Source organism: Cryptomeria japonica, chromosome 7 (assembly GCF_030272615.1).
Source record: "Cryptomeria japonica chromosome 7, Sugi_1.0, whole genome shotgun sequence".
NCBI lineage: Eukaryota > Viridiplantae > Streptophyta > Pinopsida > Cupressales > Cupressaceae > Cryptomeria > Cryptomeria japonica.
In genome coordinates, this window is record NC_081411.1 from 769,750,109 (window position 1) to 769,766,672 (window position 16,564).

General features: G+C 37.9%; 1 protein-coding gene across 1 annotated transcript in view; it reads left to right on the plus strand.

The window, feature by feature from the left end:
* The first annotated feature begins 757 nt into the window (after positions 1–757).
* Positions 758–16,564, plus strand: part of LOC131076550 (GABA transporter 1-like) — a 74,861-nt gene continuing 59,054 nt past the window's right edge. The window contains exons 1-2 of the mRNA XM_058013788.2: positions 758–1,215; positions 1,677–1,907. Coding sequence (XP_057869771.2) covers positions 1,038–1,215; positions 1,677–1,907 — 409 coding nt within the window. The 5' untranslated portion in view covers positions 758–1,037. The remainder of the gene's footprint in view (positions 1,216–1,676; positions 1,908–16,564) is intronic.

Genomic DNA, 16,564 nt, shown 5'->3' on the forward strand with positions numbered 1-16,564 from the left:
ATTCTTCTAATAATTCACACATGAGATAATCAATCATTAACTTGGACTTGACTAACCCAAACTTCCATAAGATCCATTTTCGTTATATTGAGTACTTGCAAGTGGTATTGTAAGGAATGGAAACACAAGATATTTTTATGCATTTATTAAATAAATTAAAATTCAGAATACAATTGTATTCTGATTTTTTACTTATTTAATATTTGGAAAAATGTCTTATCAATGCTATTTATATAACTTAATAGACAATTGCACAAGGAATGGACTAAGCTTCTATTACTCATTTTTTAATTTGACCATAGTATCTTGGGCAAGGGGCAATCGTCCTCTTTTCCATAAATCACAATTTAAAATTCCTCATGTACGTAAGGATATGAGTCAAGACAAGAGACACCTAAGTTTTAAAATCCTTCCATAGTACTTTGTAGACCCCAGTAGATCCTATACCTCAACTACTTCGCATGTCCCATCTCCACCCTGGATTCTCCTATGATTTTGGAGCCACCATTCTCAACGAATCCTTTATGGCACTTGTCTCATTCTCCAGGCTTAAAGTTACGTTGCAAAAAATTAAATACACATCTTTGATCAATTAAACATGACCACTCTTAAAATGCAACTAAAAGATTATCATAGCTATTATTTGATAATTTATGTTATTGTAATCTTCTAATCTTATATAATATTGAATGTTTGTCTGTAATTATGATAGTTCAATTTAATTTATTCTAGATTGTTAGTGTTATCATATGTATTTGCACATAGTATGAACATTGTCTACACGCACACTCCATATACGAAATCAAACTTTTATACAGGAGCAGCAGTTTGCCTAAAATTTGGGTTGGCAGTTGGCCTTTGCTCTTCCTCTGTCTTAATTTCCAAAGTCCAACGTTGACAAACTTTGTATTGGAAGACTGTTAGATGATCCGTTCAGAGCATTTAAGGAAAATGGTGGAACGGACTGTTTATGATTGCATTGATATGATCTGCATTACTTATTCCGGTGAAAATTCATTATGTGAAGAAATTGTGGGATGAACATGGATTATGTGAAGCTTCCCAGCAGCACAAATGAGGATATTTTGCATCAACATGGAATAGGAGGAGGAGGGGGAGAAGAGACACTTGGTAGTTATAATGGAGGAGACAATAATTGGCAAATTGGAGATTCAGATGGAGATGGTGGTGCAGCCTTTGTTTTGGTCTCCAAAGGTGTTTTCTAAGTATCCTTAAAAGTTGTGTATATGCTTAGAGTTTTATGGTGAACTTGATAGAATCCATTTAATAACCTATATGGCATATAGAGGGCTCGTAGCTCAGTTGTAGGATTGTAAGAGTATTCTATGCAGATCTTTGAGTATTAGCCGGTCCATACAAATTCAACGTGGTATTACTGTGGGACTAGAAGTCCCAAGCACATACATGTATATTAAAATAGAAGGCTCGTAGCTCAGTCCAACTTTAGTAGCTCAGCGGGAGGAACCCATATTCTTTTGGAATCAAACTGCATATATGACTAATGGAAAATTTAACAAAGGCTGGTTCCAGAAGAGAGCTCCAAACCCTGGGACTGTAATGATTCTATTCAGTTTATTTCTAAACAATTTAGCATAATTTTACGCTGCAAGACAGCCTTAGATAAAAAATTGAGTTAGTTGTTTCTGTTGTCACAGGAACATGGTGGCATGCGGGGTTTCATTTGACTACTGCCATTGTGGGGCCTGCCATTCTTACGCTGCCATATGCCTTCTCTTGCATGGGATGGACGGTGGGACTTCTCTCTCTCTCTATGGCAGGGGCTGTTAGCTTCTACTCTTATTACCTTATGTCCAGAGTACTTGACAATTGTGAGAAAAATGGTCGACGCCACATTCGATTTCGAGAGCTGGCAAGTGATATCCTTGGTATGTAATTCTGCACTATGCATTTCTCAAGTAATCCTTAATGTAAGCATATTTAATCACCCATAATATAACCCTGGGAATGTTGGGGATAAACAGGAGCTGCAATGAAATTTTTTCTCTTAACACAACTCACAATTGAATGCTCTGTTTCACTTAATTCTTGATTTCTTTTTAAAAGTTGAATTCTTTATTAAGTTAGACTGATGACAATCCCATAAGTAAATGAGCACAAGAAAACAATGTTAGGCTTCCATAACCGGACTAAGCATTCAAACTTTGAGGGAAATCTCTAAAATTCTCCCACCACAACCAGAGCCCAGGTTTTCCTTGACAGCACCATCAAATTGAGCTATGAAAAATTGTGGCAGAGAGGCTACCAGCTTTCGAGATTACTTAATGTTTCGTAGGAATATTCAATCAGAACTCATTATTTGTGGGGGGAGTACATAGTTGGTCACTTTATACATTTTCAGACCTTAGGCGAGTCTTGTGAGAGTGAATATCATCGTTAAATTTGTCCAAGCACTGAAAACTTCAGAAATAGCCGCCTTGATTTTGGCGCAAAACTTCAATGGGATGCATCTTTGAAAATCGTGTTGTTCCTCATAAAGCAGAAATTTTATATGAAGTATTATCCACCTTCCTAATCAACCTCAAGGGGTATCTAACTTTAAGAGTCCAAGCTTCAATCCAGTCTATGACAGAGTTTGGATTCCAAAGGAACCAGCTCCATGTTTCCCAACCATGTTGACAACGCAAAACCAGATGAGTGCAGGATTCCTTCACTTCAAAACAAAGGTGGCAAATGGAGGGGCTGTGGAAGTCTTTGCTGACGAGCTTGACATGTGTCAAAATTCTACCTTCGGCAGCTAACTATACGAAGGCATTGGATATAGGTAGTCCTCTATTAATCCAAATCTTTCCTTGGGGAATTCGGGGTGATACCTGTGGGCATTTGTAAGGGCCTCTTTATAAGCTTGTTTGGCAGTAACTTGTCTTGAAACATACCCTTTCCAAACCAATCTTTCTTGACCATCCTGAGAGGGGACAGGGATGTGCATAAGCTTTCCGTTTTGAAGGTGAGGAACTGTAGTGTCAAAGGCTAGACCAGAGGTTCCCAGTGTTTTTATTGATCTTTCTGATCTACGCAGATCCCCTCCAAGCAAGCATCAGACTTGAAGGAAACTTCATTCCCTCTCTTCATCTGCCATCTAGGCTTAGGAAAAATAAAGGTTTTCAGGAGGAATAATGTTCCAGATGATGGAGCTGAGAGGGAGTTAAGCTTGAGAGAGGATCCTTCCTCCTTCCTAGAAATCCAGGTACTTAGCTTAAAAGATTCTGTTCCAAAGCCTAATTGTTGCTTCGTACATTTTCCACAGAAGCTTAGCATCTAGAGTTTTATTCATTAATCTGCTCACCTTAAATAACAAATCTACCCAATCCTTGGGTAAGAATGCCTTTCCAGGCAATAAAGTGAATTGTTCTTTTATCTTTAGTTCCATTCCACAAAAAAACCACTGTGCACTGAATATGTTCTATAGAATTTTTGTTGGGGCTTCAAACAGGATATCATAAAAGTTGGAACAGCTTGGAGGAAATCTATAAAAAGAGATTTCCATTTGTGCTGTATGCAATATAGGCTTCCACACCTTCCTCATTCTTCCTTTCATGAGAGGCATCCATAGGTAGGACCGTAGGGGTGCAATATCAAAACCAAGACTTTTATTAAACTGTTGTTGTAACTGCCAAGGACAAATGTAAATTTAAGAAGAATAATCTTAATTTGATTACATTTATCCTTTGTCTTGTAGCTAGATCATAATTATCCAAAATATTTTTCAAAGTTTTGGTTCCTCTAAGCTTGACTGCCTTGTTAGTAGAGTGTCATCAACAAAATAGCACAAACTGGCCCTTAAGGAGGAGTTTACCTTAATATGCTATCAAGATGAGCTTTATTGATTGGTGTGTCATAGGATTCAGCCAAGATAATGAAGAGATAAGGAGAGACGAGATCTTTTTGGTACAACCACATGGAGGATTGTAAATACCTTGCAAGAATCTCATTGATGACAATTGAATAAGTAAGAAAGAAGATGTATCTTTGAATCCATTTCATTCAATCATTGGAAAAGACAAACTTTTGCATAACCTTGTCTACGAATGCCCAGTCGACCTGATCATAGGCCTTCCTCACATCTAGCTTGACAATCATTACAACCCTTTTTGGATGATGAAGCAAGCGAACTGTTTGATGAGCAACCATAATGCCATCTGAAATCTGTCTGGCAGTCACTAAGCCAACTTGCTCTTCAAAAGTCTTAGAGGCATGATTTCAGTCCATTTGTCATAACCCTGGTTACTGATTTACAAATAGAGTTGCAAAGAGATATCAGTTGAAAGGCATTAGATACTCTACACCCTCTTTCTCAGGTATCAAGGCCAAAAAGTACAGTTCCATTCCATAAAAACAACCCTCTTTTGCCTTGATCCCTCAACTTCCTTGACTACCTCATCCCCAATAATAAGCTATATCTTCAAACAAACTATCCTGGATGCCGTCAAGCCCATAGTGTTTGTCTGCTTTAGGCTGAAAACTTCATTCCTAACTTAATCTTCCTCACCTGGGTTTCAGGAGTATTTCACTCTCTCATACTGATTAGATATTTTGTTTAGGATATCCTTTTGTATGGGATAGGGGTTGGTTAGAAATTAACATACCAAACAAAACACATTTTTTTTTTGAAGTCGATTTGCTTGAGTCCAAATTACAATTTGATTTCCCTTCTTTGAATCTCTTTCAAATAGACTGAACAATGCTTCTAATATAGGATTCAACCTCCTAAAAATAACTGAAAAAACAGAATAAAACAAACCTAGAATAAGTCTCCTTACATGAACTAACATCCTACAGTCTAAAACTGAGTAAAAAAGCAATAAAAAATGTGCTAAAAATACTGCAAACATTTTGAGACCTCTAAAAATAGTGACTAAAACTCCACAAAATATTATGCTTAAAACAACATTTACCAGTTCAAAAAAATGACTAACTTCAAAGTAAAAAGTAAAAACTATTTTTAGCTTCCTAAACATAGACTTGGACGGTTAGAAAATAACTCCTAAACAATAGAATCTGCTATTATTAGCTGTGTTCAAAATTCCAGTGTACTGTAGAATGTATTAAAACATCTTCAGCAACAACTAATGTTATCTTTGTCAGCAACCGACTGTCATCTTCAGCAACTAACTATTGTTTTCAGGAATTGTCTGCCATCTTCAACAGCAATAATAGTTATACTTCATCAATTTCTTCTAATTTCTTGAGTATTTTCTGTCTGACATAAGATTTTCCTAAATTCTTCCCCTCCATATCAAATCCCATTATCTACAATTTTGTCTTCAAACTTGAATGTATTATCTTTCCTAACCCTTTAGTCATAATCTACCAACTATTCTTCTGACTTGCAAAACTGAATTTCAACTTTCTTTTCTTGTACCAACTGTTTTATATAATGGTGCTTCAGTTTGATGTATTTTTCCCTTGCATGAAATACTGAATTTTTACTTACTTGTATTGCTCCACCATTGTCACAAAATATCACTGGAGGATTTCTTTGTTCTTCTCCTAGATCTTCCAAAACTCTTTTTAACCAAATTATTTGTGTATGCATTGCTGTTCATGCAACATATTTTGCTTTTGCATGCCACTTTGTTTTTGCTTTTTTAAACTCCATGTTACCAATTCACTTCCTAGCGCAAAACAATGTCTTGTTGTGTTCTTTCTATCATGTAATAATCCTGTTGAATCTGCATCTGAATAACTGCATTCTGAATTTTCAATTGATAATAATGGATTCTGTGATCTTTTGTTCCTTTACATACCTGAGTATTCTCTTTGTTGCTTGTAAATGTCCTGTAGGTTCAATCATATACTTTGAAACCAATGATATTGCAAACATCCAATCTTTTAGTCATCAAGTACATTAAGCTTCTAAAAATACTTTTGTATTTCCTTTCATCTACCTTCAGTGACCATTCTTCTTTCATCAATTTTTTTACATGCACAATTGGTGTCAACTCCTTAAAAATCTAGCATATTATACTTCTTCAAAATATCTTGCACATAGTTAGCTTGACAAATAAAGATTTTACCATGAGATTTGCATACCTCCATTCCAATAAAAATATTGCATTTGTCCTAAATCAGTCATTTCAGATTCTGTCATCATTGGCTCTTTGAATTCTTTCATCATTTTATCTGAGCTTTCTATATAGATTAGATCATCAGCATATAGACAGCAAAAAATGTTTCATTAGATTCCTTCTTGAAATATAGTGTGGGCTCATTCTTGTTTCTCACATATCCATTTTCTAAGAACCATGTATCAGTTCATGAATACAATGGACCCGGTGCTTGCTTCAAACCATAGAGCTCTTTCTTCAACATGTAAACATATCCTTCTTTGCTGCCTTCTTCAAATTCTTGTGGTTGATCCACATATACTTCTGTTAGAAATATTGTCATTGATGTCAGAGAAGAACTAACGTCACTATATTTTATTGAAGTCAATGGCTGGCCGACCCATGGAATAATATTCTGATTTAATGTAATTATTATTATTTAATTATGCTGTCTGAACCATGTGTTTGGCACCCAAAATTGTTGGCACCTATGTCTTGGGACAAGTCATCCCATTTAAATATTTCCATTTAAATATTTATGGGATGTTTTAAATGAGGACGACACCCCTTGAGAAGTCGCCTCCCTTGGAAAGATTGCATCTCTTCATGAAAAGGCATAATGGGGATATAAAAAGGAAAGGAGAAGTTGGAGTAAGCCAAGAAAAAAAATGTAATATCATTCCAATACAAGCAGGTTTTTTAAATAGTGTATGTGTGAAAAATATTGCATCATTTACAAGCAGATTTTATAAAGGAGATTCAAATGATCATCATCCATTGAAGATGTAATATTCAAAAAGGGGAAAGCTTTGTTCATTTGGAGGTTGGTGCCTTCTAATAAAGAGATTGGTGTTTATTGCTAAGTTGGTTCTTAGTAGTCGGGCTTGGTGTATTCAGTGGGTTGCGACCAACAAAGATTTGTAAGAGTATTTTATTTTGTGGTTGGATTTGAAGAATAGATCCAAGCAAACTTTGTGGTTTTCTCCCGAATGAGTTTTCGAATAATCCCATGTTCTCTAATTCTTAGATCTTATCTGATTTCTTTATTGTGGCTGTTAAATTTTAATAAGTAAAAGATTGTCTCATATTGATCCACCCCACCTCTTAGTATAAGTGTGTGCTCATCAATTGGTATCAGAGCGGGTTCCTTTAGAAAAAGTCTAACCACTAGAAGGTAGATCTTGGGAGCACACATTACTAGTCAAGAAGGTTTCTCCTCAAATAGAGCTCCACTATTTGATGGAACAAATTATGTGCTCTAGAGCATAAGGATGCGAACTTATCTAATGGACCATGGTTTTGATATTTGGCAGTCAGTTGTGAGTGGTTATAAAGCTCCAACACTGATGCAGGAGCATCCCCGGTTCACAACAATCTTGCATCAACCAAAAACATTTTTCTTTGTGTTTTGTTTTTTGTTGCAGTTTCAGTTTTCCTTTCTGTGTGTCCCAGTTTTGGCTCACCGGATCCTATGGAGTTGGATTCTACTTGAAGACTTGATCATCTTTCTTGCTTTCAGACCGCATCACATTTGGATCACCTACCAGCAAGATATCGCTACCGGTTTCCATGACAGTTTCTTGTTACCGGTTGTTCTTTTGTTACCGGTTGCTTGAGACCTATTTTGGTGATCTACCGGAACCCATTTCAAAGCTTGCGGAGCCTTGAGCGTTGATTTCGATGTTCCTCGGAGTGTGGTCGGCCTTTTCCCATGATCTACGTTTCATCCTTTGGATTTTTCGGAGGAATCTCTTGGCGGAGGCCAACCTTGTTTATTTTGCAGGTTAGGTCTTGTTCTTCGGGTTTTGATCCCTTTTGGGCCGACTGGATCCTTTGGATCGATATATATATTTGTAATCATGCTTTAGAATGTAATAATTAATTAGAATCAATCAGAGTATCAGATAGATAGACTGTTCCTAGAAGATAGATCTTTCGATTCAAGGTCCCAGTTGTGACCTATTCTACCAGGCCTGCATGCCGGTATGTTGTAACCCAGTTGTTACCAGTTGGATGTAATTGAATTTCATGCAATAAAACTATCTGTTCTGCATTGCCTCCATCATATCTATGTGTTTCCGTTGTGTTTACTCTTGCTGACCGGTCTGGATTGATCTCTTTGAGGTCCCTCCTCACCGGTGACTGCTTCAAGTGGTATTAGAGCGAAGTTTCGTTCCAGAAGTTGCGTGTCCTAAAATTTTTTGTTGTAGGGTGGCGGATTGCGGATCCGATCTGCAATTGCAGGGGACTAGTGTGAATCGATGGCGCGAAGAGGAACTAGGAATGCTGGAGCGTGTGGGAATGCAGACCCTTCTGTGATGGAGATGTTGCGAGGAATAGCAGCCCGGTTAGAAGCCGTGGAGACAGCCCAGAGAAGAGGCCGACATATTGAAGATGCAAATGAAGATGAAGGAGAAGAAGCCCTGATAGAACAAGTAAACCTACTTGCAGCTTATCTGGATGAAGAAAGGCTTTTAAGGGTTTTGAGTAGGGCAAACACTAAACCTCATTTTACCCCACCGGAATATTATGGGAAGTTAGATTCGGATGAATTGATAGTTTGGATCTCAAAGATGGAGAAGTATTTCAATTTTGAAAACACTGCAGAAGAGAAGAAGGTGAAATATGCCTGTACCCGGTTGAAAGGTCATGCATCTCTTTGGTGGGAGCATTTGCAAGTTGATAGAAAAAGAAGAGGCAAAGAAAAGATTAAGACATGGGATCAGATGATTGCTAAGTTGAAATCGAAGTTTGTGCTGGCGAATTATCAAGTGGATTTGTTCCAAAAGTTGCAAAATCTGAAACAGAAGGAATCTAGTGTGAAGGAGTACACCAAAGCATTTTACAAGTTGAACATCAGATGCGGACATGTTGATGATGAAGTTGAACAAATTGCAAGATATTTGAACGGATTGCGGATGTCTATGCAAGATGAACTCAGTATGATCAAATTGGAGAGTGTTGAAGAGGCTTACCAATATGCACTAAAAGTTGAAGAGAAATTGAACAAAAGACATGAGTAGAGACAGAGAGGTAGAGGTGGAAGGTTTACTGGAGGAAGATTTCAAGGAGGAAGAGGATATATCGGAGGAAGAGGAACCAATATAGATCAGAACAAGGACAAGGAAGTGAACAAGAAAGGTAATTCATACCGGAAGGTAATTAATACCAGAAGGATGATATAAATTTCTACCGGAGGAGAGAATCAGATGGTTACCGGAATGAGAACTTTGGAAGACAAGATAAGAGGACATTTAGAGGAACTTGCTTTAAGTGTGGAGAGACACCGTGCATTTGAGTGTAAGAAGACAGAGGCTACCGGAAGAGCAGCAGTGGTGGCAGAAAACCCCACCGGATCAGACAATAAATCGGAAGATGGAGAACTGTTGATGATGAGGAGAGCTTTGTGTCATATCGAAGGAGATGAAGAGCCCTTGCAGAGGAAGAATTTGTTCAAAACTAGATGTAACGTATCCGGTAAATGTTATAAAGATATTATTGATAGTGGTAGTTCAGATAATCTTGTTTCAGAAGAGATGGTGAATAAGTTGAAATTGGAGAGATTGAAACACCCTAAGCCTTATCAGATAGTATGGATTCAGGATGAACATAAGTTGTTAGTAAGTGAACAATGTTTGGTGAAATTGAAAATTGGGAATTATCATGATGAAGTTTTGTGTGATATTATGTCTATGGATATTTGACATCTTTTGTTGGGTAGACCTTGGCAGTTTGATAGATTGGAAATACATGATGGGAGAAAGAATACATACACTATTGTGGCCAATGGGATGAAGCAAACCTTGTTACCTTTGGAGGAACCTTTGAAGAATGAAGTCTATACAAATGTCAGAATCTGTTTAGTAGATGGAAGGAAATTCATGGATCGACTAAGACATGAGAATGTGTGTTTTGCCTTACTTCCTAAGAAGACTGAGAGACCGGAACCGGAAGAAGAGCATCGGAAGAGATAAGAGATTTGCTAACAGAATATGAGGACATCATTTCAGATAATGTACCTGATGGATTGCTACCTGTTAGAAGTATTAATCATTGCATGGACTTGGTTCCAGGAGCTAGCTTGCCTAACAAAGCTGCACATCGGTTGACACTGGCAAAGAATGAAGAACTGAATAGACAAGTGCAAGAGTTGTTGAAGAAAGGTTTGATCAGGGAGAGTCTGAGCCCTTGTGCAGTACCAATAGTATAAGCACCTAAGAAGAATGGAGAATGGATGATGTGTACCGATTCAAGAGCAATAAACAAGATCACAGTGAAATACCGGTTTCCTTTGCCTAGGATGGATGACATAATGGATTGTTTGAGTGGAGCAAAATACATTACAAAGATAGATTTGAAGAGTGGATATCATCCGATCAGGATCAAAGAAGGTGATGAGTGGAAGACAACATTTAAGACAAACGAAGGACTATATGAATGTTTGGTGATGCCTTTTGGATTGACTAATGCATCGAGCACTTTCGTGAGGCTGATGAATGAGGTATTAAAGAAATTCTTGGGTAAGTTTGTTCTTGTGTATTTGGATGACATTCTGATTTTTAGTGAAACAAGAGAGGAGCATTTGTTGCAGTTAAGACAAGTTTTGCAAAGGTTGAGAGAAGAAAAGTTGCTAATCAATATCAAGAAGTGTACTTTCATGAAGGATGAGTTAGTCTATTTAGGATTTGTGACATCTAAGGATGGTTTGAAGATGGACCCTGAGAAAGTGAAAGCCATTGTTGAGTGGCCTACACCGGAAAGCATTGGGGAGGTAAGATCATTTCATGGATTGGCTAGTTTTTACCAGAAGTTTATCAGAAATTTCAAATCAGTTTGTAACCCTATGAGTGAGACCATGAGAGGAAAACGGAAAGAATTCAAGTGGACCACCAAAGAAAACAAAAGTTTTGAATTGTTTAAGGAGAAAGTGATTGAGCAGCCTGTGTTAGCTTTACCAGATTTCAATAAGGTATTTCAAGTGGATTGTGATGCAAGTGGAACAGCAATAGGAGCAGTTTTGAGTCAAGAAGGGAGAGCAGTAGCCTATTTCAATGAGAAATTGAATGATTCCCGGAAGAGATATTCAGTGTATGATCAGGAATTTTATGCCATAATTCAAGCCTTGAAGAAATGGAGACACTACTTGTTGCCTAAGGAATTTGTGTTGTATACAGATCATCAAGCTTTGCAGTATTTGAACAGTCAAAGTAAGTTGAATCAGAGACATATGAGATGGGTAGAATTCTTGCAGAGTTACACCTTTGTGTTGAAGCATAGAAGTGAGAAATCTAACAAAGTTGCTGATGCATTAAGTAGGAGAAGGAATTTGATGACATAGATGAGAGTGACAGTATTAGGTTTTGAAGATTTGAAGACCTTGTATGATGAAGACCCAGATTTTGCAGAACCTTGGAAAGCATGTAGAGAACCGGTTATGGTTGATAGGAGCAAATGGTTGGATCATTTCATTCAGGATGGGATGTTATTTAGGGGAGTTCAGTTGTGCATACCTAAGAGTTCCATGAGAGAGAATCCGATAAAGGCGAAATATAGTGGAGGTTTAGCCACACATTTTGGCATTGACAAAACAGTTGCATTGGTGAGTGAGCAGTACTTTTGGCCCCAGATTCATAAGGATGTTAAAAGATATGTGTAGATTTGTAGAGTTTGTCAAGTTGCAAAAGGTAGTAGTCAGAATGTGGGATTGTATAAACCTTTGACAGTACCGGTAAGACCTTGGGAGGATATAAGCATGGATTTTGTACTTGGATTGCCCAAGACACCGAAAGGGAATGATTCTATATTTGTGGTAGTGGATAGATTTTCGAAAATGGCTCATTTCATACCTTGTAAGAAGACATCAGATGCATTACATGTAGCAGACCTATTTTTCAAGGAAGTGGTGAGATTGCATGGATTACCTAAGAGAATAGTTTCAGACAGAGACACTAAGTTTGTTGGTTATTTTTGGTGAACACTTTGGAAGAAGATGAAGACGGATTTGAAGTTCAATTCTACTTTTCATCCACAGACTGATGGACAGACAAAAGTTGTTAACCGGAGTTTGGGAAAGTTGTTTAGATGTTTAGTGGGAGATAAAACTGGAAGTTGGGATTTGATCCTTGTACAAGCAAAGTTTGCCTACAACAATCCAGTGAATAGAAGTACCGGAAAAACACCTTTTGAGATTGTTACCGGAGTGCATCCTAGAGGAATATCAGAATTGAGAGACATTAATAGTGAAGACCGAAATAGTTCAGAAGTGGAAGATTTTGCAGATCACATGGCAGCATTGCATATTCAGGTTAAACAACATTTTGAAGACATGAACAACAAATATAAGGAGAAGGTAGATGAAAAGAGGAGACATAAGGAATTTGAAGTTGGCGATGAAGTGATGGTATATCTAAGAAAAGAGAGATTCCCGGTTGGAACTTATAATAAGTTGCAGATGAAGAAGTTTGGACCTTATAAGATTTTGAGGAAGTTCAGTTCTGGAAATGCATATGAAGTGGAGCTACCAGATAGTCTAAGTATTTCACCTATATTCAACATTGTAGATCTTCATGAGTACCATGAACCAGAATTCAGTGAGGATAGTGTTGCAGACCTTGAGAAACAATTGCCCCGGAAGGAACCAGATCAGATTGAAGAGATTTTGGACAGTAGGATTGGGCGTAGTACCCGGAACAATCAGTACAAAGAATATCTTGTGAAGTGGAAGAGCAGACCAGTTGAAGATTCATCTTGGATTTTTCAGGCAGAGGTAGATCGCCTTGGTTTCCCTTTGACCCTAGCAAAGTTAGAGGCTCACTTTTTCATTAACCTCAGATGTCTGATCCAGGAGCATCCCCAGTTTACAGCAATCTTGCATCAAGCAAAAATATTTTCCTTTCTGTTTAGTTTTCTATTGCATTTTCAGTTTTCCTTTTTGTATGTCCCAGTTTTGGCTCACCCGATCATGTGGAGTTGGATTCTACTTGAAGACTTGATCATCTTTCTTGCTTTCAGACCGGATCGCATTTGGATCACTTACCGACAAGATATCACTACTGGTTTCCATGACATTTTCTTGTTACCGGTTGTTCCTTTGTTACCGGTTGCTTGAGACCTATTTTGGTGATCTACCAGAACCCATTTCGAAGCTGTGGAGCCTTGAGCGTTGATTTCTATGTTCCTTGGCGTGTGGCCGACCTTTTCCTGCGATCTACGTTTCATCCTTTGGATTTTCCAGAGGAATCTCTTGGCAGAGGCCTACCTAGTTTATTTTCAACGTTAGGTCTTGTTCTTCGGGTTTTGATCCCTTTTGGGCTGACCAGATCCTTTGGATCGATACATATATTTGTAATCATGGTTTAGAATGTAATAATTAATTAGAATCAATCAGAGTATCAGAGAGATAGACTGTGCCTAGAAGATAGAGCTTTCGATTCAAGGTCCTGGTTGTGACCTATTCTACCAGACCTGTGTGCTGGTATGTTGTAACCCGGTTGTTATCGGTTGGATGTAATCAAATTTCATGCAATAAAACTAGCTATTCTACATTGCCTCCATCATATCTGTGTGTTTCCGTTGTGTTTACTCTTGCTGACCGGTCCGGATTGATCTCTTTGAGGTCCCTCCTCACCGGTGACTGCTTCAAACACCTCCATCAATGAATTAGGCTAGAAAGAAGGCTAGTGAAAACAATACAAAAGCCATGAATTCTATCTTGTGTGGTCTATCAGAATCAGAGTATGTCAAGGTGATGCATTGTGAATCGGCAAAATAAATCTAGGACAAACTTTAAAATATCTATGAAGGTGATGACAAAGTTAAGAAGGATAAGCTCCAAACCGATAGAAGAAAATTCAAGAGCTTGAGAATGAAAGATGGAGAAAATATTGTAGTCTATCTCTTTCATGTGGATAAAATTGTCAACACCATTAGAGGACTTGCTGAAAAAGTTGAAGACTCAATGATTGTGCAAAAAGTGCTAAGGTCTCTCTCCTTAAGATTTGATGCAAAGTACCCCCTAATCAAAGATGCCTTATGATGTGTCATAACATACATCGTAAGTTGATCAATAAGTGTAACTCCCCTTTACAAATATTGTGTCTCACAACCCTTTACATTTCCTATGCAAACTTTTAGAGGCCTTATTTTTTGATTTGGTGGGCCAATTGGGATTTTTGTTTATATTGAAGTATTCAAATAGATCTACACAACTAGCACCGCTTATGGTGGTGTTAAAAAATTGGAAATATTTTGTTTGGCTAAAAATCAACTTTGCAGCCCATAATTGAGTTTTTCTATTTTATATTGGAAAATTGCACTTTTTGCAATCTTAACATGAGGAGCAAGATTGCGACACCTTTCTCAAGAGTGTTAATGTAATATCCCCTGTCCTATTATGACTAAAAGACAAGGAATAATTTGCTGTCTGAACTTCATGTTATGCTGTTCTGAAGTTGCGTGTTATGCTGACAGAGTTTTCAGTTTGTAATGTAGATCAACACACATGAATATCTTACGAATAATCAGCTCCTAATTGATTCTTTGACTGATAATTAACTAGAGATTCTTATACAACTATCTCTTGTTAATATATGTTAAACTAGGCCCAAATTCATAAACTAACAGCAAACTGACATATTGACAAACACTTGTCACACATCCTCAGATAATCATGAATGATAGAATAATGAAGATGCAATCCAACTCCTCCCATATTTATTTCATTTGCCTATCTGTTGTGCGTTGCACACACTCCCTGTCGCCAACAGGGTTCGCCTCTTTTGGTTTTCAGCCTTCGTCCTGCTGAGTTTCGAGTTTTGATTTTTGTCCGCCATCCCTCTTGTTGAGATCCAAGAAGTAGTAAAGCAGTTGCCTTTGCAGTTGTTGAAGAAAAGGGCATGTTTGGATTTTTGAGTCGCATCGCCTGGGAATTCTGCGCGAAGAGTCTGGCATCATTTTTGAATGCCCAAAATCAGTCCAAGGGAGATCTGGTCATAGCGTAAGCCTAGGAATTTGCAAGATGAGTTTAACGCTTAAGTTGAAAACTTTTGAAATATAGCTTGTTGGTCGATTTTCGCCAAATCTGAGGGCAAAGTTAAAGTTTTGAAAAGCTCGCAAAAACGCCTTGTAGCCCGAAGTTCGGCGAATAAGAGTAAAGTGTTAAAAATAGAAGACGTTTGCGAAAGACCATTTTGGGCCAAAGTTCGGCGAAAGTCTAAAAAGTTTGCAAAATATCCTTATTTGCCGTTAAAAATAGAAGACGTTTGCGAAAGACCATTTTGGGCCAAAGTTTGGCGAAAGTCTAAAAAGTTTGCAAAATATCCTTATTTGCCGAATTGCGGCGAATAGAGGCAAAGTGTCAAAAAAGCTAAAAGTTCACAAAATCGCCTTAAAGGCCGATTTTCGGGAGACAAAGGTAAAATGTCAAAGTCTAAAAAGTTTGCGAAATATCCTTATTCGCCGATTTTTGCCAAACTAAAGTAAAATGTAAAAACTTTAAAAAGTTTGCAAACAAGGCCAAAACCCCAAAGTTCGGCAATAAATGAAAATTAAAGTTTGCAAAAGGAGCAATATAGCCAAAATTCACACCAAAAGGAAACAACGCGAAACTTTAAAAAGTTTGCAAAAGCTCCAAAAATGCCAATTTTCGGAGGTTAAGGTAAAGTGCGAAGCTTAAGGAAGTTTGAAAAAGCTCCAAAAAGCCCAAACTTCGGCGATAAAGGGGAGAAGTTTAAAATATCAAAAGGTTTGCAAGAGAGCAAAAAACCCCAAAGTTCGGCGATAGTAAGTAAAACACGAAACTTTAAAAGGTTTGCAAAGACGCCAAAAACCCGGAAGTTCGGCGACAACAAAGGCTAAACGCAAAACCTAAAAAAGGTTTGCATAATATCCATATCGCCTAAAGTTCGGCGGATAAAGGTAAAATGCCAAAAGAGAAAAGTTTGCAGAAGAAGGTTAAAGGCCGAAGTTTGCAAAGTAATCCGGTGAACCTTTCGATTTCGCCCTCTCAAAGCTGGTTTTTGCCAGAATGACGAAGCATTGAGCTTTAATGTTTGCAAGAGGGCTCATAACCCTGAAAGTTAGGTCAAATCGCTAAAAAGGGAAGGATTTTCTTAAATGTCTCTCTCAGCTGAAAGGAAGTCGCGTAAGGAGGAGAATCATCAATCCGCAGTTTGCAAAACCTTTCTTTTCCCTGAAAAATCGCAAGAGAAAAATTAGGAGTTTTTATGATTTGAAATTTGCAGACCCTCCAAGCACCGAAGCCGCGAAGTTGAGCCTAGGTGGTGTCTTAGGGTTTACGTGTGTTTCCCCCAGCCCGAAAATTGGGCAATTTGAAAATCACGTGAGTTAAGGGAAAGGGCATTTTCCAAGTTTTTAAAACAACCCTGCAGACCGAGTTTGCGCAAAGCCCTTTTAACCTGAAGTTTGGGGAGACCGCGGGATTGACACCTTGTTTGCCAGGTAAGCTTGCCTTGTCTCCT